General features: G+C 41.1%; 1 protein-coding gene across 1 annotated transcript in view; it reads left to right on the top strand.

Moving 5' to 3' along the window:
- LOC126355725 (WD repeat-containing protein 91) overlaps positions 1-26,204 on the top strand; it is a 219,661-nt gene that overhangs the window by 18,129 nt on the left and 175,328 nt on the right. The window contains exon 2 of the mRNA XM_050006093.1: positions 10,191-10,314. Within this exon, the coding sequence (XP_049862050.1) occupies positions 10,191-10,314 (124 nt within the window). The remainder of the gene's footprint in view (positions 1-10,190; positions 10,315-26,204) is intronic.

Raw genomic sequence — 26,204 nt, 5'->3', positions numbered from 1 at the left:
TCCCGGGATTGGAATGACTCCTTACCCTCTCCCTTAAAACCCACATCCTTTCGTCTTTCCCTCTCCTTCCTGAAGAAGCAACCATCGGTTGCGAAAGCTAGCAATTCTGTGTGTGTGTTTGTGTGTTTTGTTCATGTGCCTGTCTGCCGGCGCTTTCCCGCTTGGTAAGTCTTGGAATCTTTGTTTTTAATATATTTTTCCCATGTGGAAGTTTCTTTCTATTTTATATATATATATATATATATATATATATATATATATATATATATATATATATATATATATATTGAGAGACCAGTGTCAAAATACCCATACTCGTGAACAAGGATCGACAGGAGGTTCGTGAATTTACACCACTTATTGCCCGAACTGCCTGTTTCTGAGCCAAAAATATTCTTTTAGAATGGGAAGAGTTACCCCAAAATATAATGCCACATGGCATAAGTGACTGAAAATAAGCAAAGTAGACTAATTTTCGTGTCGAATGGTCGCTCACTTCAGATACCATTCGAATAGTAAAAATGGCACCATTAAGTCTTTGAATGAGATCCTGAATGTGGGATTTCCATGACAGTTCACTATCTATCTGAACACCTAGAAATTTGAACTGTTCAGTTTCATTAATCATATGCCCATTCTGTGAAATTAAAACATTGGGTTTTGTTGAACTGTGTGTTAGAAACAGAGTCTTACTGTGATTTTGCATTAGTCTATTTCCTACAAACCATGAACTCAAGTCATGAAGAGCACTATTAGAAACTGAACCAGTGTTGCACACAACATCCTTTACTACCAAGCTAGTGTCATCACCAAATAAAAATATTTTAGAGTTACCCGTAATACTAGGCGGCGTATCATTTACATAAATAAGGAACAGGAGTGGCTCCAACACTGATCCCTGGGGCATCCCCACCCCCCACCCACCCATTCATTTGACCATGCCCCACTCAGACCCCACGCTGAAGCCATTCTCAGCACTGTGAATAGTGACCTTTTGCTGTCTGTTGCTAAAGTAATAGGTGAACCAGTTGTGAGCTACTCCCCGCATTCCAAAATGAAATCTAATATCAGCACCACCAGCTTTTCTGGGTACTGTTGTGTGAGATGTCTCTTGTAAGTGACGTGGGTTATGTCCCCCATTGCACTTTCTGCCTTTGGAGGCCTCCAGGTGCTCTCTGGATGGGGCATCCTATACGCTTTTCTTTCTTTCCCCCTTTTTCTTCTTCCATGTTCCTTTCTATAGGCTTCGTTTACCTTCGGTAGGCCTTGGGGTCTCCCTTCCTTGGGTTTTGCACACTAGGCTCTTCTTTGCTGTGTTTTTGTTGACTTGCCTGTTCTAAGTAAGAGGGCCTGATAACCATATAGTTGGACTCTTTAATCATCAAATCAACCAATCCACCAACCAACCATAGTGGTCAAGACAATGGAGTTGGGTTTAGCAGGACTAGGCTGTAAATATTAACCTGCCTAACTTGATTTTTTCCCAGTTGTTTCTTTAAATAGCTTCAGGAACATGCTGTGTGTTTTTTTTTTTTTTTTTTTTTTTTTGATAAGCTGCAGCTGATTTCCTTCTTCTAACTGAACTTCCAATGAGATTGCGGTTGATGAGACATCGAACTATATCTTGCTTCCTTTTTTAAGTCTAGAGGCTCTTCCTGGCATCAAAAATCAGCTCCCACATCCATTCCTTGTTTGTGGAGATTTAAATGCACATGTTGTGGGGCTGTACCACCATTTACGTGGAGGATTTAGCAGTTGAGAGCTTAACCTCTTCAGAAATTTTACTATGTCACCAAGTAAAGCACACTCTTCATTCTCAACCATCTATCTCGTGATATGCTCACCCATCCTTGCAGACACTGCTCAGTAGGGAGTGGTTGAAAATTCCACTGCAGACATCTCCTGTCAGTAATGGCAAACTGTGGAGATCAAGCAGTGTCTTAATGAAACTATTAAAATGTATGCCCAGGAAGGCCACCTGGGTGTTTTCCACCCAGCTGTCTGTATTTGAACATTGTCTTAGTGCCCCAGAAATTGGAATATCACATGATGACTGTGAACTGCAGATCTTCTAATTAATCCATCCCATAGTATTCCGGTCATCAATGAAGACCATCTGATCACTGGGACTGTGAGAAATGTTACTGTTCAATCAGCAGCAGATACACACTTATTCAGAGATTCAGTTGGTGAGACTTTACAATCTTTCAACTAATGAGGTTAAATGCCTTCAATTAATAAAGGAGAATAAGAGGAGATTCCTGAACACCATGAATCATCCTACAAAGCATACATTAATATGGGAGATTCTGAAGAGGATTTCTGTGCAGTGTGGGAAGTCACAGTTAACAGAAGTAATATGCAGTGGAAGTCTCTGGATCAGTTAAGGAGACATACTGTAGATAAAGGTAAAACATTCAACAGAAGTAACTGCCATCATTATCTTGCAATTGGGGCATATTTTTGGTCAAGTGGAAAAATATGAGCTTTATCCCCAACAATGGAATCTGTATAGGGGATCAGTAATAGGGGGAGATTTCAGTTTGTCAGTTGCACAATGGGAGAGCTATGTGGGCAAAACTGATGCTGGAGACAAGGATTCGTTTGAAGTTATTCAGAACATCTTGTCAGAAAATTACTTCGAGCAGATAGTTAAAGAACCAATCTGTGAGGGTAATCTCGTAGACATCATAGCAACAAAAAGCTCTGAACATTAAAAATCAGTTTATGTAGTGGAAGACATCAGTGACCATAAGGCTGTGATTTCGTCAGTGGCTATGGGCATTACAAAGAATGTCAAGAAAGGTAGGAAATTGTATTTGTTCAACAAGAGGGATTAGATACCAATTGATGAGTTTCTGAGTATCAAAAATTCAGTCCTGAAGACAAACAAGTGGAAGATAAAATGCAAAAGCATCACTCAGTTTGATTTAGACAAGTATGTGTTGAACTTTATCATACATTTAAGTCGGACCAAAGGTAGGTGACAATCAAAAGCTGAACAAAGCAGAAATGAGCAAAACAATGAGAGAAATATTCAGTGAAATGGAAATTAAAATTTGGTGAACCAATGTGACTAAAAACCCTAAGAAGTTTTGTTCTTAAGTGAAGTTAGTAGGTTGATTGAAATCATCTGTTCGCTCAGTGGCCATACTTGCACTGAAATAGAAGATAACAGACAGAAGACCAAAATACTGAGTTAAGTCTCCTGAAAGTGTTTCACTGCAGAATATCGTAATATGGTTTCTCATTTCAATCATCCGATGAATACTGAAATGGCAGAGATTGAGAGAAGTGATTGTGGAACAGAAAAGGAACTACAATCACTTAGTAATGGAAAAGCATCTGGAACAAATGAGTTTGCAGAGAGTACATGAAAGAGCTTGTTCCTCTTTCAGCAATTGTTTATTGCAGATGAAGGGTGTTGAGCAACCCGAAAAGAACACAGGTCATTGCCATTTTCAAGATTGGCTGTGGGACAGATGTACATAATTATAAGCCTGTATTGCTGATGTCAGTATGTTGTTAGAATCATGATACATATTTTATGCTCATGTATTCTGCACTGTTGTTAACTGAAAAAATCTGAGATGATTATCAGACCAGATTCATGACCGGATTTAGGACTACTTTGCAGATAGAATTCAACATGTCTCTCTTAACAGAACAAAATCAACAGGTGTAAAAAAATAATTTCAGTAGTACATCAAGGGAGTGTGATATGACTGCTACTGGATGGTGTGGTGTGGTTGTCTATAAGATATTAGCAATGCCAGAAGACTATACCAAATTCCAGGAAGATCTGCAAAGGATTGACGAATGGTGCAGGGTCTGGCAGTTGACCCTGAACATAAATAAATGCATCATATTGTGCATAAATAGGGGAAATAGTCCACTTCTATAAGATTCCACTTTTGGTAACAAATCACTAAAAACAGTAGCTACCGTAAACATATATGGGAGTAACCATCCAGTGACCAAAAATGGAATGACACATAAAACAAATTGTAAGCAAATTAGATGCCAGGTTGGGATTCATAGGAGGAATCTTAAGAAATTGTAATTAATTCATGAAAGAAATGACTTACAAAACAATTGTTAAACTGATTTTTGAATATTGCTCATCTGTATCAGATGCTTACCAGGTTGCATTAATAGAAGAGGTAGACAAGATCCGACAAAGCATTGATGATTTCAGCATTACAGAGATGCTTAAGTAATTCCAGTGGCAACTACTACAAGATAGGTATTGTACTTCACAGGGAGGTTTACTATTGAAATTCTGAGAGAATACATTCCAGGAAGAGTGGGACAACGTATTACTTGCTCCCACATACATCTCGCAAAAAGACTGCAATGAGAAAATCCAGGAAAGTAGCGGTAATACAGAGGTTTACTGACAGTCGTACTTCCTAATCACCATTTGTGAATGGATCAGGGAAGGGGTCTGCAGGTAATGATACCAGAAGTACCCTCCAACACACTATAAGGTGCTTGCAGGGTATAGATGTAGATGGATGCCATAGTATTACTCTTGTGAACGGCATAGAAAAGACCGTGGTGGGTGGAGCACAACTATTTTGTGTGGGTTCTTGATTCCAGAAAGCTCTTTTGTCACTTCCAGTTCTACTTCTAGAAATAACCTGTCACTGGTAATCTTACTCTACTGGCAGTGGCAGTATAACAGTCTTTCCTACATGAATAATGCCTCATAGATGTCCCTTTTTTTACCTTGAGAAGGAGGCATGTGATACCTCTTGGAGGGATAAGATACTTGCAAAGCTCCAGCAATTGGGCTGCCAGGGATGTTTCCTGGCCTGTTTCTATTCCCAATATAAAGTCAGGCAAGTCTCATTAGACAAAATTTAATGAGAGAATCATACAGTTGAGCAATGTGAAGCACCTCTGCCTGCCGCTTGTCATAGCAGGAGTATATAAAATCTCTTGGAGAAATGGTCAAATGTAAATAGGAACTACGAAAAGGAGCATTAACTTCTCCCCTAAAGATAATGAGCTATTGTGGTCTGGGCAACATGGATAAAGCGAGAGTAGCTAGGCAGTTAGTTAGTTGCATGTTCCATAGACCACTTGATCGATTCTTATATTGAAATGATATGGAATGAGTCAATTTACATGATATGTATACATGATTAGTGTTAAAATTAATGAACACATTCTCATTTTTTCCTCCCCATACAACTACATTTAAAGACAAGTGTTTTATTTATTCATTTATTTATTTTTTACTGGCTACTAGTTTTTAATAGAAATTTGTCATTGGAATGGAGGGAATTGTTCCGCAAAAATGATATGAAATTGGATTTAAATGTTGCTTTGCTACCTGTCAGACATTTCATGTTATTGTGCAAATGATCAAAAATTTTTATTGCTGCATTTTGAACTCCTCTCTGAGCAACTATTAAAATGGGTAATAAAGGTCTTTTTCTCTTCTAGTGCTGTAGTTACGTACATCACTGTTCTTCTCAAATTTTGATGGATTATCTATGACAAATTTCATCAGCAAAAATATGTATTGTGATGGCGCAGTTAAAATGCATAGCTCCATGAAGAGCTGCCTACATGATGTTCATGGGTGAATGCCACATATTCTTACTGCGCACTGTTATGTAATCAATACATCCTTTCTAAGTGATGGCTTAGCCCCTAAAATTACTCTGTATGCTGTTATTGAGTGGAAATATGCAAAATATGTGAAGAAGCTGATGTGTTTATATTCAAGATCAGCAGTTACACAAAGAGCAAAAGTAGCTGAACTTAATTGTTTGAGAAGCTCAGTAATATGCTTCTTCCAGTTTTCTCCAATATGTACACCCAAAAATTTAGAGCATTCTGTCCTACTTACTGACTCCTGCTTTTGTGCTACATCAGTTGTTGCTTTCTCTGAAATGAGATTTATTATAACACTAGTTTTGTCTGCAAAAATCCAATTTTGTTTGTTGAATACTAAGTGAAAGGTCTTTCACATATATAAGGAATAGAAGTGGACCCGAAATTGAATCCTGTGCGACTTCCTTTGTGATTTGCATCCCAGTCACTAAACTTTCCTATCTTTCCAGCGTTGTCTGAATTATTTACCGCAGCCTCTTTTGCATTCCATATGTCAAGTATGATTCAAATCAGCTGTGTCATCAGTTCCATAAAACTAGAGTTTTCTAAGGGAGTATCATGATCTACACAGTTGAAGGTGTTTGAGAGATCACAAAAAATATGAACAGATGATATATTATTATTTGAGGCCTGTACTGTTTGATGAATGACTGTGTAAATATCATTCCCAATCATGCAACCTTTCTGGAACCCAAACTTTTATGTGCTTAGCAAATTCTTTCCACTCAAGTGTGCAACTGCTCATGAGTACATTACATTCAACTATTTAAGAGGAAGATGCCAATAAGGAAACTGAATGATAACTGTTTAAGTCTTTCGTATGATGTGGCTTAATAATTACATATTTTAACCTATCTAGAAAAATTCCCTGTGCCAGTGATGCATTGCATATATCACTAAGGACATTACTTATTAAGTTGGAACAACTGTTCAGAATTCAGTATGAAGTACCATCAACCCCACCAGAGCATCTGTTTTTTTTAGAATTTTTGGAATTGTATTAATTTCAGTCAATGATGTTGGTACTGCTTCAAAATGCTCAGTGTTGTGGAATGACACTTTTAATATATTCTCTTGCTTCTTCATCTGAACCATTCAGTCCTATATTTTCTACTATGTTTAAAAAGTGGTTGTGGTAGCAGATCAGGCACTGGTACTGGGAAACCACCAAATTTGTTTCTCTGAAATAATGGTTACCACACCTGAGCAACATGAAAACAAGGTCCCCATAGGCACTAACATACCAAAAGTCCCTCGGTGACAGGTCATGTGTAGCAGATGTAGGATATCTGCTCCAGTTTCACAACCTCTGTGGAATTGCTATGGGGTATGAGTGCCAGGTGTATAGATCAGACAGACCTAAACATCTGAAGAACATAGATTCTGCCTACCTGGTACTTGTTGTGGACCAGGTTCCATTCCTCTTCTGGTGACAGTGTTGAATGCCATCCTGAAAGCTCAAGAGGCCTGAAATCGATTTAGATTTATGGTAGTGTCTGAAATTAATTTAGAAATTGTGACATATTAAGAAGAGAGCAAACCGTGGTCACTGAGTGGTTTGCTGTGATTGTCCTCTCTTTGTCCATTTACCAAACAGTCTACAATGTCAAGGTACATGCAACCTTGAGGGCATTGGAGGATGTGAGATATATTTCAGCTACAAAATCTTGTCATTTGGTGTGATTCCCTGTGTGCACTGTGAAGTATATGGTGCCTGTGCCCATCATAGAAACTACACTCCTGGAAATGGAAAAAAGAACACATTGACACCGGTGTGTCAGACCCACCATACTTGCTTCGGACACTGCGAGAGGGCTGTACAAGCAATGATCATACGCACGGCACAGCGGACAGACCAGGAACCGCGGTGTTGGCCGTCGAATGGCGCTAGCTGCGCAGCATTTGTGCACCGCCGCCGTCAGTGTCAGCCACTTTGCCATGGCATACGGAGCTCCATCGCAGTCTTTAACACTGGTAGCATGCCGCGACAGTGTGGACGTGAACCGTATGTGCAGTTGACGGACTTTGAGCGAGGGCGTATAGTGGGCATGCGGGAGGCCGGGTGGACGTACCACCGAATTGCTCAACACGTGGGGCGTGAGGTCTCCACAGTACATCGATGTTGTCGCCAGTGGTCGGTGGAAGGTGCACGTGCCCGTCGACCTGGGACCGGACCGCAGCGACGCACGCCAAGACCGTAGGATCCTACGGAGTGCCGTAGGGGACCGCACCGCCACTTCCCAGCAAATTAGGGACACTCTTGCTCCTGGGGTATCGGCGAGGACCATTCGCAACCGTTTCCATGAAGCTGGGCTACGGTCCCGCACACCGTTAGGCCGTCTTCCGCTCACGCCCCAACATCGTGCAGCCCGCCTCCAGTGGTGTCGCGACAGAAGTGAATGGAGGGACGAATGGAGACGTGTCGTCTTCAGCGATGAGAGTCGCTTCTGCCTTGGTGCCAATGATGGTCGTATGCGTGTTTGTCGCCGTGCAGGTGAGCACCACAATCAGGACTGCATACGACCGAGGCACACAGGGCCAACACCCGGCATCATGGTGTGGGGAGCGAGCTCCTACACTGGCCGTACACCTCTGGTGATCGTCGAGGGGACACTGAATAGTGCACGGTACGTCCAAACCGTCATCGAACCCATCGTTCTACCATTCCTAGACCGGCAAGGGAACTTGCTGTTCCAACAGGACAATGTACGTCCGCATGTATCCCGTGCCACCCAACGTGCTCTAGAAGGTGTAAGTCAACTACCCTGGCCAGCAAGATCTCTGGATCTGTCCCCCATTGAGCATGTTTGGGACTGGATGAAGCGTCGTCTTACGCGGTCTGCACGTCCAGCACGAACGCTGGTCCAAGTGAGGCGCCAGGTGGAAATGGCTTGGCAAGCCGTTCCACAGGACTACATCCAGCATCTCTATGATCGTCTCCATGGGAGAATAGCAGCCTGCATTGCTGCGAAAGGTGGATATACACTGTACTAGTGCCGACATTGTGCATGCTCTGTTGCCTGTGTCTATGTGTCTGTGGTTCTGTCAGTGTGATCATGTGATGTATCTGACCCCAGGAATGTGTCAATAAAGTTTCCCCTTCCTGGGACTATGAATTCACGGTGTTCTTATTTCAATTTCCAGGAGTGTAGTTTATGCAGGTCACCCTTTTATATGTACAACATCTAGGGAAGAAGATGACATTCTGCTGTGCACAAGTTCATTTGGGAAGATGGAATAATGCAGTGACAGATGCAACAATTGAGGAGACCAGCAAGATCCCTACTTTAGTACTATCTCACATTTAGTATTCTTATTGATGAAGTTCTGGATCATGTGTCATTGGGAGGAGGAAAAAGCTAGATTAGAGGAACAACAAAATGCACTCTGTAAAACTAATCTTCCGGCCACTGTGGGCTGTATCGAGCCATTGCACCAAAATGAATTTCAGTCAGCTTTAGTATTCATAATTGGACATATTTTGTAATGCATAGTTTTCTTTTCTGGCAAGATGGCCCACTGGTATGGGGTCCTTTGGGCATACAAACACCACTAGCCCACATTTTGACTGGTGGAGTGTCCTTCATTTTTGCTGATGGCACACAAAATGTCAAACATTTATAAATTTTGCCTGTCATCCTCCTTAAGGTGCTTGGAAGAAGGAAAAAGTATACCCCTTAATATAACTGAAAGGCAAGTTTTAAAATATTTTCTTTTAGAACTCTACATGTTTTTGAACATCTTTCTGTGCACTTGTCCATTTTTAACCTTTTTCTATAGTGCTAGAATGGTATGTTTAATTTATTTTGTGACTGTTAGCATCTGGGTACTTGAACGACTACACTGTCACATATACTTCACCTGGACACTGAAATTCTTTACCAGCAGAATTTTATTTCTCTCATATTTCTCTCACAAATTAAAGTTTGATTTTATGCTAAATTTTGTGACCGTTAGTGTCAGGGGACTCAATGACTACATTGTCATGTATATCTATATGATCAGTTGAATAATATATTTCTTGAGTGGCTGGCAACTATTTATGATGTGACATGTTCCATAGTTGACATCACTGAAATGTTGTGTACATGCCTCTTATGAACTATTGATGATTCATTCTCTTTCTTTGTAGAGCTGTAATTGAAGGATGCAATTTAGTGATAGTCTTTTTATAGGTGACTGGTCTTGGGTTATTTATAATTTCAAACAAAAATTATAAGTTAGATGAAATAGAAGTGATGCCTTTTGCATCAAATCCTGCGTGTGGTTAATAGTAATACAAGGAAAGTAAGTCACACTCTGTTATTTTCCACACTAGTGTTAGAGATGCATTACCAGTGCTAACAGCTTTAATTTTGGTATGTTTAATTTCATCATTATTTAATGCTGAATTTGCTGCTTAAAGAATGATCATGTTCAAAAACATCATTGTAGTTAGGTTTTCCTTGGGTCTTAATGGAAATATTATGTAGGAGACAAAAGGACAAATATTTGTTATCTAAAATTTTTCACTATCAGGATCTCAAAGACATATAATAAAATTACACAATAAATTTTTGCAGGTTGACAGAATTGTCGAACAACTGGCACAGTACATATCTGCCTATGACCTTCTCGCCTTACGCGAATTATGGCAGCACCTCGATCAGAAAATGTTTTCCAAACTGGAACATCATTTTTCGCCAGGTAAACACATTTTTTATTTTCAAATTCATGTACTGTTTACTGTCCACTGAAGATGTTTCACTCATGTGGTTTTAAAACTGCAGCCACATTGAAATAGAAATCTAAGTACATGCTGGGAACTTAAATGAGTAGCAATATTAACTATTAGTAGCTAACCAAATACTGTAACGTATGACGTGTAGGAGGTCAGAGTGGCAAGCAGACAGAAAACTGAGGAGCATATTTTTTAAAAGATGGACATTGTTTACAATAGTAATACGTGGTAACCTTATTGTTTTTGTCTGCATGCCAAAGATGAACTTTTATCATTTTGCCTGACAATTTTATTTTAATAATTGCTGTTTTGTGTGCAAATTTCTGTGAGGTAAAGTATATTTCATGGCAAACTATACAAATTTACTGCTTGTGCATCACTGTTCTCATGGATTTGGAATCCAGTAGCGTTCACAATAATATCTACTTAAGAACAAAGTCTTTCATAAGGGCACTGTTGTATAAAGCATTCTCAGACTTCTTGCCGGATCACTTCAGGGTGAAACCTCAAGCTTTTGATGATTTCCACCATCGTCTTGTCAACATTGCTGTTGTGGTGGCCTTACATAGCCCAAAGACAGCTTCTAACTGGTTGGTAGTTACATTATGCTGTCACAGGTGGTGTCAACATGTGCAACGGTGGCACCACCACTCCTGCTGCAGCATAAACATTGCGACAAAAACCTGTGGTTCGTCTCTGCATCGAGAGCTCGCTTCCATGCAGTGCTGAGATTATATCTGCCATCACGTTGGTGGTTTTCTCACACATTCTTATTTATACAGCCTCTTTAATTATAGAGGTCCAGTGTGTGGGAACCTAGGAATTGGCCTCAATGGAAGGCCTTTGTTGTGGGCTTTAGGTAATCTGCACAGCCTAGGAGGTCTGGAGCTTGTGTTCTAAGATTTTTGTTGGCATCCTTTGGTAGGCTAGAATTCGTCAGGGGTTCAATTTTTTTTCTTCTGTATGATAGGGCTGGTTCTCGTTTTAGACATTTGTGCATGCTATCTTCCAACAACCATGACACTTTGCTGTTGAGATTCAGTGGTATTGAGAGCAACTGTAGTATTTCCCTTGTCAGCAGGAAGCACTACAAGATCTTCATCTTTCCACACTGCATTGAGCCCCTTTCTCTCTGGGCTGCTGATGTTAGATTTGGGCAGCTTAGCTGAATACCACTGAATATCACAGCACAGTACCATCATTGTTGGAAGACAATATATACAAATGTCTAAAATGGGACTCAACTGTTTCATACAGAAGAAAAGCGGTGGAGCTCCTGAAGAATTCTGATCTACCGGAGGATATTATCAAAAATCTTCGGCCACAAGCTCCTAGACCTCCTAGGCTTTACAGATTATCTACAGTCCACAATGAAGGTATTCCATTGAGGCCAGTTGTTAGCACCATTGGTTCTCCTACCTACAGGCTGTATAAATATTTAATGAAGTTGATGATGCTGATAGTTGGCCGCTATGACATCAAAAACTCTCAGATGTTTGAGAAAATGAAACAGATTATAGTTGGCCCAAATGATATTTTAGGCAGTGTAGATGTGGTCTGACTATCTGCAAAGGTTCCCGTGGAGGCACGCTGAAAATGTTGGCAGTGCATTTTCCTCCTGCAATGATAAAAGTAGTTCCAAAATGTTGTTATGACCATCTATTTCTTGTACAGTGGTACATTTTATGAAATGATGGATGAAATGACTATGGTTTTTCCATTGTCTCCATCAGTGGCCAATCTTTTTACAGAACTTTTTGAGGAACGTGGTTTAAATTTGGCTTCTCTTCATCCATCTTCATTTTATCATTATGTTGACGACGCATTTATGGTCTGCACACATGGTGTAGAAGCTTTTGAGCACTTCTAGGAACATATGAACAGGATGCAACCAAACATCCAATTTGCCATTGAATCATTGAAGGAGAGAAGGCTGTCATTTTTAGATGTTCTGGTACAGTGAAAGTTAGATGGGTCTCTTGGCCACTCGGTGTACCACAAGATGATGCACACTGGTTTATATTTTAGTGCCCAGAGTTTTCATCATCCAGTACAGAAGAGAGCAGCTTTAAATACACTAATAGACAGAGCAAACACCATCTCTAACGAAGACCACTTGGATTCTGAAATCAGTCATCTGAAGTATGTGTTCTGAAAGAATGGCTATGGGTCACAAGGACAGTCTGACCCTCAGGATTGCTGGGATTCACGACACCCCACAGGAGTGCAGCAACAATTAATTGTAGTGGTCCTTCCGCCCACTCTGCTTCAGACCACTCTGCAGAACATCAAAAATCAACAACTGGAAAAATCTGCTTTCGCTCAGCACAACCTCACAAACAAACATAGCTTGAGGAAAGAAAAGTTTTGTCCTAGTCTCCCACATAATGGCGCTCTATAATTAAAGAGGCTGTAGAAATAAGAATGTGTGAGAAATCCATCAGCATGATGGCAGATAAAATCTTAGCGATGCATGGAAGCGAGCTTTCAGTGCAGAGAAGAACCGTAGATTTTTGTCGCAATGTTTATGCCACAGTGGGAGTGGTGGTGTCACCAGCACAGATGTTGACACCACATGCGACAGCATGACATAACTACCAACCAATTACAAGCTGTCCTTGGGTTATATAGGGCCACCGTAGCAGTAATGTTGACAAGTCAGTTGTTCCTGACAAAGGCGATGGCAAAAATTGTCAAAAACTTGAGGTCTTATGTTGGACTGATGTGGCAGGAAGTCAAAGAATGTTTTATACATAGTATGTACTCATTATATCTTGATAGTGTTCCAGTGTCATTCAGTAATACAGTCTGTTTCAGGAGGAATGGTCAATATTCAGGGATATGACATGAAGAATCATTTTTTTAAAAAAGTCTAGGAAATGTTGACACTAAAGTGCTTGTATTAAAAGCTGTGAGCACTTCTTCAGTTGTGATGCTGTGAAACAAATCTCTTCTAATGCAAGCTCATTGCTTTCCATGTTTTGGAAGGAGGTAGCATGGAGCAAAACGAGTAAGAATTTTCCAGAGATTTGTTTCACAGTATCGAAGATGATGAAGTGCTCATAGCTCTTAAGGCATGCATTTTAGAGCCCATGTTTACTAACTTTTTTGCTTTGAATGGTCATTCCTGTCAATTTCCTGAATACTGACCATTCCTCCTGTCACTCCATATGTATGCAAGTTTTGTCATGATCACAAATTATAATTGAGATTATCTTTTTTGATTTCTATACAATCTTCTCCAGATTTAATTACAATAGGTAACATACCATAAGCAGTGTAGACAACAATTTACATTTTGTGTACTTTTACAAATAAAACTTGTATAATTAGATGCATGATCCACACTTGACCATGTAAAGCTGTAGAAAACATGTTTTATGCAGTTATACTGGCTGTGTCACTTTGCTGTCTTGCTATAAATACCATACATAAGTTCATACAAGCATACATCATGTTTTTCAAATTCCATCATGAAGGAGAGCTCTCAAGTATATGAAAGGAGTCAAGTTATACATTAAGAGCAGAAGCAGCTACTGCATGCATCTACTTCAAAGTATACTAAAAAGAATTTACAACTGTTGCTAATCTGCTCACACTGATAATTACAAAAATTACTTGTAAATTACTTTACATCCTTACCTCAGTTTATGAGATACGATGGGCATTTGAAAAGCCCATGCAAAGTCCAAGAGATGGCACCATCGGCGTGTATCGAGATCATGTTTAGTTAGCAGCATCTTTGGAAAAAATGCACACCAAGTTTCAGTCATATTTGTCTATTTCTTTGTGTTTGGCATTCGTGTGAATCAAGGAAGTCAAGTGATTGTCAAAAAATAGACAAAAAAGAATTTCGTGTGGTGATTAAACATTACTTTATGAAAGGCAAAATGCCTCAGTAGACTAAAGAGAAACTTGATAAACATTACGGTAACTCTGCATCTTCGATTAGAACAGTTTATTAATGGTTTCAAAATTTCTGGAGTGGCCATATGGGCACAAGTGATGCTGAATGTTCTGGGCACCCTGTACATAAGCATTTGGGCTTGAAAAAGCTATCCGCAAGATGGGTTTTGCAGTTGCTCACGCTTGACCAAAAATGGAATTGTATGAAGTGTTGCAAGGATGGTTTGCAGCTGTTCAGGAAGAAGTCACTGGACTTAAAGCATTGTTTTGTCACTGTGGATGAAACATGGATACGTTACTATACTCTTGAGGCCTAACAACAATCTAAACAGTGGGATACCAAGGGGGAATCTGCACCAAAAAAGGTGAGACCAAACAACAATCTAAACAATGGGATACCGAGGAAGAATCTGCACAAAAAAAGGTGAAGACCATTCCTTCGGCCGGAAAGGTTATGGCGACTGTCTTTTGGTATTTGCAAGGGATAATGGTCATTGACTATCTGGAAAAGGGTAAAACTATTACAGGTGCATATTATTAATTGTTGTCGGACAATTTGAAAACCAAGGTGCAAGAAAAACTCCAGCGATTGGACCGCAAAAAAGTCCTTTCCATCACAACAATGCACCAGCACACACCTCAGCAGTTGTGGTTGCAAAATTAATGGAAATAGGATTCCAACTCGTTTCACATTCCCCTCCCCCCTCCATATTCTGTAGACTTGGCTCCCATGGACTACTATTTGTCACCCAATTTGAAGAAATGGCTGGTGGGACAAAGATTTTATTCAGATGAGGAGGTGATTGCATCAACTAATAGCTATTTTGCAGACTTGGACAATTCCTATTATTCAGAAAGGATCAACAAATTAGAACAGCATTGGACGAAGTGTATAAGTCGAAAAAGAGACTATCGCAAAAATTAAAAAAATGGTTTACCCCAAACACTTGAGTAGTTTTTATTTTTGCACGGATTTTTCAAAATCCCCTCGTGAAATAATCCTTCCTACATTTTTCCTGGTCACTGTAGGTTTTTAATTACATTAATTCATTTAATTTGATATCATAGCTACAGTAGCTCAGTATCATATCTCTGGTACTAAAAAAGTGTTAATAAAAATAAAATGTCAGATTTTTATCTGTGACGGTACAATTACTATCGTACATTCAGTCAGACTGATGCGGTCTGCTATTCATTGTATGTCCAGTCATGAATGTGGATGTCATCAAAGTAACTGTAACTTCCTCCATACAGCCAGTCTGTACTGTGCCAAAATTATCTGCTGGAAAAAATAATCTTGAATATTTTCTGTTCTTAACACCAACTTACTTACTTCCTCAAATTGACTTCAATTGTAATTTGATTACAATTGTAACTTGATTAGGGGATGTTACAATACTCCTTCCATGTGAAATAAACAAATAAGTAAAGATAGATCACTCTGTAAAGGTAATGATTAAGTTGTAAGCCTCTTACATTATTCTTCTGGGTGTGCTTGGTATGGATTTATCTGGACGCTTTATTAGTCTGTTTGCATCTTCTGCTAACATTACAATTTTTTAATTACCCCCTGAGGTTCCAGGTGATTCATTTCTGTAAATAAAGAATAGGAATGGACCAAGTAACAAAATTTGCAGAACTCCATGTTTAGTGTTTACCCATGTAGTTTAATCCAGTGTTATTATTTGCTGATGTGCCTTTTTTTTGTTGGTTGGCAAAAAATGACTGTTCATGCGAAGGGAATGTCTTAAACTCTATACCATTTTAGTTTCTCTTGTAAAATTTATGATACATAGAATCAAAGGCCTTGGCAACATCACAGGAAAAGCCAACATGAAAACTTTTCTTGTTTATCTCTGTTATAAATGCATTTGTTAGATCATGTGTAGCTTTCTGATTAGACAAAATTTATGAAAGTCACAAGGAGCTGTTGTCAAAAGGTTATCCTATGGAAGGTAGATCAATAATCCGTTGAAGTTAATTCTCAGAATTTTGAGAGCACAGAAAGGAGGGAGACAAGTCTATAACTGAGGTCTCTTGATTACCTCTACCTTTATAAATGGGTGTTACTGCCAGATACTTCAGTCTTCAATGTAATACATTGACTGGTTACAGATCCAACTCATCAGAACCAATGGAATTAGAACTGATCGACTTAATAATACTGATTAACTTGACACCAAAGGATTACGCATGATAGGAAACTCTTTATTCAATCAGAGCAGGGGGCTAATTAATTGTAACCTAGAGCAACAGTACAGAACATAAAACCATCAAAAAACATGGAACATAAAACCACAGGAATAAACATCATGCATGGAGAAGGCACAAGCAATTGTTAAAAATAAAAAAACCAATGACCTTGGTGGCTGGGTGTAGAACTCTTTGACAGCTACAATTCACTTGTTTCATGCAAAACATAGTGCCTCTGGTGGTGGGTGTGGAAGTACTTGACAGTCCCGACACTGCACATACGCACACTATGTGAGTGCTTCACTTCCACCACACCAGCGGACAACAGTTGTCTTGTCAGATGCTGTATCAGCCCCTTTGGCAGAAGCGGAGTGTCGGTGTCAAGGAAATGTGTAGGGAAGTGGACAAGGCATCCGGAGTGGGTCGTCTAAACTGGTGGATGTTCTGCAGGTGGCTGCTGTGGTAGTGGTGCTTGTGGCTTGGTGCCTTGCTCAGGCAGGTTCTGATGTCTCTGTTGGGTTGCGGATGGTGATGCCTCTTGAAAAATATGTGCAGGCTTTACTCTCTTCAGAAAAATGATTATTGACTTGCCGTTCACCCGTGTGTCCATTGTCTACATACTTCCCTGTAACATGTGGTACAGGCCAGTGTATGGAGATTGTAAGGCTGGTTTTATGCTTGACGGTATGGAACATGGCATACGAGCAGTGTTCCAGGTCCTAATGCCTGTAAGAAAATGGCATGCCATGCTGTGAAGCCTTTGGAGGATGGATCCGTGTGATGTGGTTCCACAGGCAACATAAGGAACTTTGCAGTGTATCATCATCATTAAATTTGTCACGCGAATGCATTGTCATACTGTAGACCAACTCCACAGACAAGTTGTTCGTAGGCCAAGTTGAAATATTGGAAGAGCCGAAATCAATGTGTTTTCCTCGCAAATCGAGACCACCTTCAAGGAATGATGCCAGTGCTCAACCACTGCTACTGCTCTGATAACTGGTGGTGTCGTGAAGAACATACCCACAAAAGATGGCAAGCTGCACGCACGAGCTTAACCCAGAATGCCGTCAAAGGTTGGTACTGTAATGCTGAGGGCACCCAGAGCCCTCTAACCACACTGATGCAAAGGTGGAGGCTCATGTTGGTGATATTATCATTTCACTCTGCCTCTAGCCAGCAGGTAAAATGATCAGTCATTGTGAAAAGGTAGCATTGAATTTTTAATGGAGGAATTGACCCGACAGTATCAAGATATACATGGGCAAAACGTACAGTTGTACCTGGAAAGTCTCCAACTGGAGCATCTACATGGCGAGACACTTTACAACTTTGGCACTGCAAACATGTCATTATCCTTTCTCAACAGCCCTTTTCGTGCCTGGCCACACAAAACATCAGGGATGAGTCATACAGTGGGATGTAGTCATGGATGGCACAGTTATGAATTCTCTCGAAAGCTTGTCTTCTGAACACTGGTGGAAGAAATGGGCAAGGTCACACGTGAGAGACACTGCAGTAGAGTTTGACATATCCCAGAACATCGATGAGCTGCAGTTGTAATGCTGACGTGTTGTCGTCAATGAATCTCTGGAGTTTCTGTCTTCTTCTTGTGCTCAGGCCAGTGTGGAAAAGTCGATAGGACTTGTCACACTGCCGATGCATGAAAGAAGGTTGGCCAGAACATTATCCGTACCCGAAATGTGTTTGACATCAGAAGTGAACTGAGCTATGAACTCTAGATGGTTGAACTGACGAGGAGAGCAATTGGCACTGTTACATCTGAAAGCAAAAGTCAATGGTCTATGGTCCGTGAATATCGTGAACACTTGGGCTTCAACTTCAGGATGCAAGTATTTCAGTGTGTCATGTACTTATCAGGATATCACAATCATATGTATTCCACTTTCTCTGAATGGTGACGGTTTTTGGGAAGAGTATGCCAGTGGTTGCCACGAACCATCTGCCACTACTGTAGAGTTTTGCCAATAGCTGTGTAGCTTGTATCTACAATTAATGCTAGAGGTGCATTGAATTTAGGATGAGCTAGAAGCTCTGCATTAACCGTGCTCTGTTCCACTGCCTCAAATGCAGAACATGCAGCCTCAGTCCACTGCACTGTGACCACTGAGCACCGCAGTCAGTGGTTCCTACAATTCAGCTGTGTGAGGCATGTGGAAATGATAAAAATTTAGCAATCGATGCAATTCCGTGATTGTGGTTGGCCTAGGTAATTTTAAAATTGCATCAGTCTTCTATGTCAGAACTAGAGAGCCCACAACAGAGATTCTGTGTCCCAAGAAGATCACTTTAGATCGTCCAAAAACACATTTAGCAACATTCAACATGACTCGGTAATGTTCCAAATGTTTGAACACATCTTGTAGGTGGTGTTCCTCAGCGAACACAAACACATAATCCTGGTATGCAAAACAGAATGGGAGGTCTTAAAGAACAGACTCAATGAATCTTTGCCACAAGTGCATTATGCGATTGTCATATACATACTCTCAAACAGGCTGATCAGTGTTATAACAGCAGTCTTCAAAATGTCTTGTTTATCTGAGTGTAAGCTTTATCACAATCTAAGATGCTGAATATTGTTGCACCTTGTATATGTATATGTAGTCATTTATGAGGGTGAGTAAAATGAAAACCTTAAATATTTTTTAAATATTATTTATTGTGCAGAAGTGGTACAAAGCTGTATCACTTATCAACATAATCTCCCCCACACTCAGTGCAAGTCCTCCAGCGCTTACAAAGTGCATAAATTCCTTTAGAAAAAACTTCTTTAGTTAGTCCGTGCAACCACTCATGTACCGCGTTGCGTACTTCTTCATCAGAATGGAACTTCTTTGCTCCCATTGCATCTTTGAGTGGTCCAGATATATGGAAATCACTTGGAGCAAGGTCTGGTGAGTGTGGTGGATGAAGAAGACACTCAAAATGCAGGTCTGTGATTGTTGCAACTGTTGTACAGGCAGTGTGGGGCCTTGCATTGTCATGTTGCAAAAGGACACCTGCTGACAGCAATCTATGTCACTTTGATTTGATTGCAGGGCGCAGATGATTTTTTAGGAGATCTGTGTATGATGCACTGGTGACAGTGGTCCCCCTAGGCATGTAATGCTCCAAAATGATGCCTTTTATGTTACAAAAGAGAGTTAGCATAACCTTCCCTGCTGATAGTTCTGTTCGAAACTTCTTTGGTGCCATTCCTTGCTCGCTCTCTTCATTTCCGCTTGGTGGAAGTGAACACAGGTTTCGTCCCCAGTAATGACTCTTGCAAGGAAGTCATCACCTTCTCGTTCAAAGTGCTGCAGAAGTTCTTCACAAGCATCAACACATCGTTCTCTCATTTCAGGAGTCAGCTGCCGTGGAATCCATCTTGCAGACACCTTGTGAAACTGGAGCACATCATGCACAATGTGGTGTGCTGACCCATGACTAATCTGTAAACATGCTGCAATGTTATTTAGTGTCACTTGGCGGTTTTCCTTCACTATGGCTTCAGCTGCTGCAATGTTCTGTGGAGTCACAACTCGTTGTGCCTGACCTGGATGAAGAGCACCATTTGCGAATATCCTACTCCATTCGTAGACTTGCTGCTGTGACAAACATGCATCACCATTCTGAACATTCATTTGTTGATGAATTTCAATAGGATTCACACCTTCACTATGCAAAACCCAAATAACAGAATGCTGTCCTTCCCTGGTGCAAGTCGCAAGTGGGGCGGACATCTTTATACTGATACTGCGGTGGTATGTATACATCTGCACCATGCTGCCACCTACAGGCCATTCTAAACACTGTTTGTAGCACGCTTACCAACTTACAGGATAACGGCATGAAATTTTGATTTGTTATTACAAATTTAAGATTTTAATTTGACTCACCCTCGTAGTAATGACAGAGTGACAGAGGATATTGGTCTATCACTGTTCTGATGTTCAGCACACAATCATCTCCATATGGGCCATAGCCCCCCCCCTTTTATGTGGGGGGGGGGGGGGAGGAGGACTACCCTCTTGCAGCATGGGGTCAAATTCAGCTTTCATGATTGCAAGGTAATCCAGTACTAAATGTCTAGTTCAGCTTGACTCTGGTGTTCTGTCCATCATCTTGATATGATGCACTGCATTGTGTTGAATCTGTTTAGATGCAATGGGTTATCTGGCCAAATTCGGAAACTGTTTAACAGCAAAGTTTATTCACCCTCAGGTATCTGCACAAGCATTTCATTCTGGATGGTTGCATTCCAATGAAAACTAGAAACAGTTAAACTAATAACAATGTGCAACAGCTGTGCATTTGCCATGTCTTACAAGAGGTACTAATGTGCCAGGAGATCTGCACCAATGATCGCTTCTGTGACGTCTGAAACAGTGAAATTCCATTTGAACAGACAGTATAGGCCTAAGTTCAGCTCCGTTCACCAGATTCCATGGGTCGCAATAATCAAATTACTGGCGGCTGTCAGAAAGAAGGCAGTTGGTGGTCTACAGCGATGCAATAAAGACTGTGGCAGGATACGGAGGTCAGAACCAGTTTCTGTGATAAATCTGAGCCCAGAACCTCTGTCACTGATGCAGTAGAAACTCTCACTGTGTGCAGACACACATTATCTTGGTGAAATGTAAGCCCAGGATGGCTTGTAATGAAAGGCAACAAAACAGGTGATATAATATTCTCAGTTTACCACTGTGCTTTAAGGGTGCTGCAAATGAAAACCAAATAGGTCATTCTATAAAAAGAAATGGCACCCCAGACCATCACTCCTGGGTGTTGGGCCATATGATGAGCAACAGCCAAGTTCGTATCCCACTTCTGTCTGGTGTGCCTCCAGACACGTCTTTGCTGGTCATTGGTGCTCAGCTCGAAGTGGGACACGTCATTGAAGATAGTTCTACTCCAGTCATTGAGGTTCTAGGCTGAAGATTTGTCTGGAGATGCCCAGGACAGCAGTGGGATACCAATCTGTCACCTGCCGTACAGCCTGATCACCAAGAGTTGTGGTGTGGAAAACAATTTCTTTTCATAACAGGACTCATTTGGTTGCTAACCAAGCCACACTTACATCACTGCAATATGTCAGTGATATTTTATGCCCTGTTTTGTTGCCTTTCATGGCAAGCCATCCTTGACTTCCATTTCAGAAAGATAAAGCCAGCTCACACAGCAAGAGTTTCTGCTGCTTGTCTTTATGCTTGCTAAACTCTGCCTTGGCCAGCAAGGTCACGAGATCTCTCCCCAGTTGAGAACTTTTGGAGGATTATAGACAGGGCCCTCCAGCCACCAAGGGATTCTGATGATCTAGTGTACCAGTTGAACAGAATGTGGTACAATATCACCCTTTTGCCACTTTTTTAGTTTTAATCTGTAGTTAGTAACCAATAAATTGTGGTCAGTGTCCACATCTGCCCCTAGAAATGTCTTACAGTTTAAAATCTAATTGCAGAATTTCTGTCTTACCATTATACACTCCTGGAAATGGAAAAAAGAACACATTGACACCGGTGTGTCAGACCCACCATACTTGCTCCGGACACTGCGAGAGGGCTGTACAAGCAATGATCACACGCACGGCACAGCGGACACACCAGGAACCGCGGTGTTGGCCATCGAATGGCGCTAGCTGCGCAGCATTTGTGCGCCGCCGCCGTCAGTGTCAGCCAGTTTGCCGTGGCATACGGAGCTCCATCGCAGTCTTTAACACTGGTAGCATGCCGCGACAGTGTGGACGTGAACCGTATGTGCAGTTGACGGACTATGAGCGAGGGCGTATAGTTGGCATGCGGGAGGCCGGGTGGATGTACCGCCGAATTGCTCAACATGTGGGGCGTGAGGTCTCCACAGTACATCGATGTTGTCGCCAGTGGTCGGCGGAAGGTGCATGTGCCCGTCGACCTGGGACCGGACCGCAGCAACGCACGGATGCACGCCAAGACCGTAGGATCCTACGCAGTGCCGTAGGGGACCGCACCGCCACTTCCCAGCAAATTAGGGACACTGTTGCTCCGGGGGTATCGGCGAGGACCATTCGCAACCGTCTCCATGAAGCTGGGCTACGGTCCCGCACACCGTTAGGCCGTCTTCCGCTCACGCCCCAACATCGTGCAGCCCGCCTCCAGTGGTGTCGCGACAGGCGTGAATGGAGGGACGAATGGAGACGTGTCGTCTTCAGCGATGAGAGTCACTTCTGCCTTGGTGCCAATGATGGTCGTATGCGTGTTTGGCGCCGTGCAGGTGAGCGCCACAATCAGGACTGCATACGACCGAGGCACACAGGGCCAACACCCGGCATCATGGTGTGGGGAGCGATCTCCTACACTGGCTGTACACCTCTGGTGATCGTCGAGGGGACACTGAATAGTGCACGGTACATCCAAACCGTCATCGAACCCATCGTTCTACCATTCCTAGACCGGTAAGGGAACTTGCTGTTCCAACAGGGCAATGCACGTCCGCATGTATCCCGTGCCACCCAACGTGCTCTAGAAGGTGTAAGTCAACTACCCTGGCCAGCAAGATCTCCGGATCTGTCCCCCATTGAGCATGTTTGGGACTGGATGAAGCGTCGTCTCACGCGGTCTGCACGTTCAGCACGAACGCTGGTCTAGGTGTGGCGCCAGGTGGAAATGGCATGGCAAGCCGTTCCACAGGACTACATCCAGCATCTCTACGATCGTCTCCATGGGAGAATAGCAGCCTGCATTGCTGCGAAAGGTGGATATACACTGTACTAGTGCCGACATTGTGCATGCTCTGTTGCCTGTGTCTATGTGCCTGTAGTTCTGTCAGTGTGATCATGTGATGTATCTGACCCCAGGAATGTGTCAATAAAGTTTCCCCTTCTGGGACAATGAATTCATGGTGTTCTTATTTCAATTTCCAGGAGTGTATAATCAATCTGAAACCTTCTGGTGTGTACAGGTCTCCTCCATGTATACAACCTTCTTTCTTGAGTCTTAAACCAAGAGTCAGTGATGATTAAATTATTCTCTGTAAAGAAGGAAATCCAACAACTCTGTGAATCAAAATGCCATGGCAAGTAGCTGCTTGCATAAGGGCCAGAATTGGAGCAATGTGTTATTGACTTGCTCAATTTGTGAAAATATTTTTATTGAAAAAATCGTCCAAGTTTTCTGAAATTGTAATTTGTTTGTCCATACGTGTCCATCACATCTCCCGATTTCCATCCCATTTGGATAATTACTTTGTGATGTCTCAATCCCCTACCCCCCCTTAGAGTGTAAACGTTCAAAGCTGGGTATAAAGTTGCATGTATGCTGTACCATCTATCAATTTTTTTGTGCTGCTACAGATTTCACTCTTTTGATGCAGTACTTATTTGACTGTGGGTGAAAGCAGACGACAGTGGCTTCAAAAATGGTTGGTTCCATCATTTGCTGAAAGCGTTCTGCAGTTTGATTGTTCTGTGGAAAAGGATCCTGCCTGTTGAAGATTGAAAGCATTGTTGTGAAGCCAAACAACCAACTATAAACAAAGAAAATAGTAAATTGTATTTTTGTGAACCTTACTGACCTGGTTTGCACAAATTGGCTAGCTTTAAATTTCGGCAAAACACAGCTCTTTTAGTTTTTTACTGTTAAATATCTAATTTCTTATTAGTATAGTAAGGAAAGTTCTGGCAGATTGTCAATAATTAGAAGTACAATATAAACTTCCTGAATAGCTGAAATGAGTTGTCAAGAGAGACACAACACAAAAAAGAATGAAAACTTGACTAGCTTTCGGATGAATCTGTTGACAACCTAGAGTACACATGTTTGCAGCCCCACATGTGCATCATGCCCCCCCCCCCCCACCCTCCCCCGCTCTCTCTCTCTCTCTCTCTCTCTCTCTCTCTCTCTCTGTCTCTCTCTCTCTCTCACCCACCCTCCCCCCACCCACACAAAACACACACACACACACACACACATTGTTTGATTTTACTTCCTATTAACCTAGTGCACCAGTAAGAAATAATAATCATAGTAGAAAATTCTATGTTCTTAGTTGTGCATATTGATGATAACTGAAACAGGAGGAACCATATAGCAGACCTCCTAAAACTTTTAGGTTCAGCTACTTTTACCATAAGAATAATTGCCATCTTTGGGAATATAAGTGCTAGTAAGTAAACATATTTTCATTACAGGATGATATTCTGGGCTATCTCCTCACTGTAATATTAACTGCAGTTCTCAATTCATTCATGAAATTTCCTGAATAGTAATAATTAGTTATTTATTCAGAAAAATACTGTAAATGGCCACAATGTAATTATATAAAAATGTATTCAATGTGTAATCTCTGTTTGTTCATTTGATCCACATCATAACATTTGTCATGAAAATCATCTGTGGACCTAAACACAATTAGTCGGCTGACTAAGTAACATCTTCTCAAATCCATCAAGAGTTGTGTCTAGTTCGAGGGAATGAAAGATAGACAGTGCTGTCGCGACTTTGAAAGAGGGTCTGATTGAAACTGGAGCAGCAGACGCAGTGTTCAGACTGTTGATATTGTGCAACAGGTATACTGAAAACTGTGATGTAAGTAACAGGTGACAGTTGATTCAGCACTATTTACACAGATGTCTACAAAAGATTGGATATCATAAATTTTAGACAAAGTGGAGACCAAAAATTCTTCCCAGCCAACACAAAAAGCAAAGAGAGTGTTCCAGTCAACATTGTCAAAAACTTTCTCTAAGTTTACAAATGCTATAAACCTAGGTTTGCCTTACCTTAACCTATCTTCTAAGATAAGTTGCAGCATCAGTATTGCCTCACATATTCCTACATTTTTCCAGAACCCAAACTGATCTCCCCCAGTTTTTTCCATCCTTCTGTAAGGAATTCATGTTAGTATTTTTCAGTGATAATTTATTAAACTGATAGTTTGTTAATGTTCACATCTGTCTGCACTTTTTCTTTGGAATTGGAATGATTACATTCTTCTTGAAATCTGAGAGTATTTCGCCAGTCTCATACATCTTGCACACCAGATGGAAGAGTTTTGTTGTGGCTGGCTCTCTCAACGCTATCAATAGTTCTGACAGGATGTTGTCTTCTCCCAGTACTATGTTTTGACTTGGGGTCTTTCAGTGCGCTGTCAAATTTTTCTCACAGTATCGTGTCTCACGTCTCATTTTCATCTACATCCTCTTCCATTTCTATAATACTGATAATACTGCCTTCAAGTCAATCTCCCTTGTTTATGTCCTCTTTATACTCCTTCCACCTTTCAGTTTTCCCTTCCTTTGCAAAGGACTGGTTTTCCTTCTCAGCTCTTGATATTCATACAGCCACTTCTCTTTTCCCCAAAGGCCTCTTTAATTTTCCTGTAGGCGATATCTATCTTTGCCCTAGTGAAATATGCTTCTAAATCCTTACATTTGTTCTCTATCCATTCCTGCATAGCCATTTATCACTTTCTGTCAGTCTCATTTCTTAGACATTCAGTATTTCCTCTTGCCTTCTGCATTTTTATATTTTCTGATACCATCAGCTAAGTTCAATATCCCCTGTGTTAACCAAGGATTTATACTAGGCCTTGTCTTTTTATCTGCTTGATCCTCTGCTGCCTTCACTATTTCATCACTCGAAGCTACCCATTCTTCTTCTACTGTATTCCTTTCCCCTGTTCTAGTCAATCACTGCGTAATGCTCCCTCTGAAACTCTCAACAACCTCTGGTTCTTTCAACTTCTACAGCTCCCATCTCTTTATTTTCCTACATTTTTC

The sequence above is a fragment of the Schistocerca gregaria genome, chromosome 3, assembly GCF_023897955.1.
Source record: "Schistocerca gregaria isolate iqSchGreg1 chromosome 3, iqSchGreg1.2, whole genome shotgun sequence".
Classification (NCBI taxonomy): Eukaryota; Metazoa; Arthropoda; class Insecta; order Orthoptera; family Acrididae; genus Schistocerca; species Schistocerca gregaria.
This window is presented reverse-complemented; position numbering and strand designations above follow the sequence as displayed.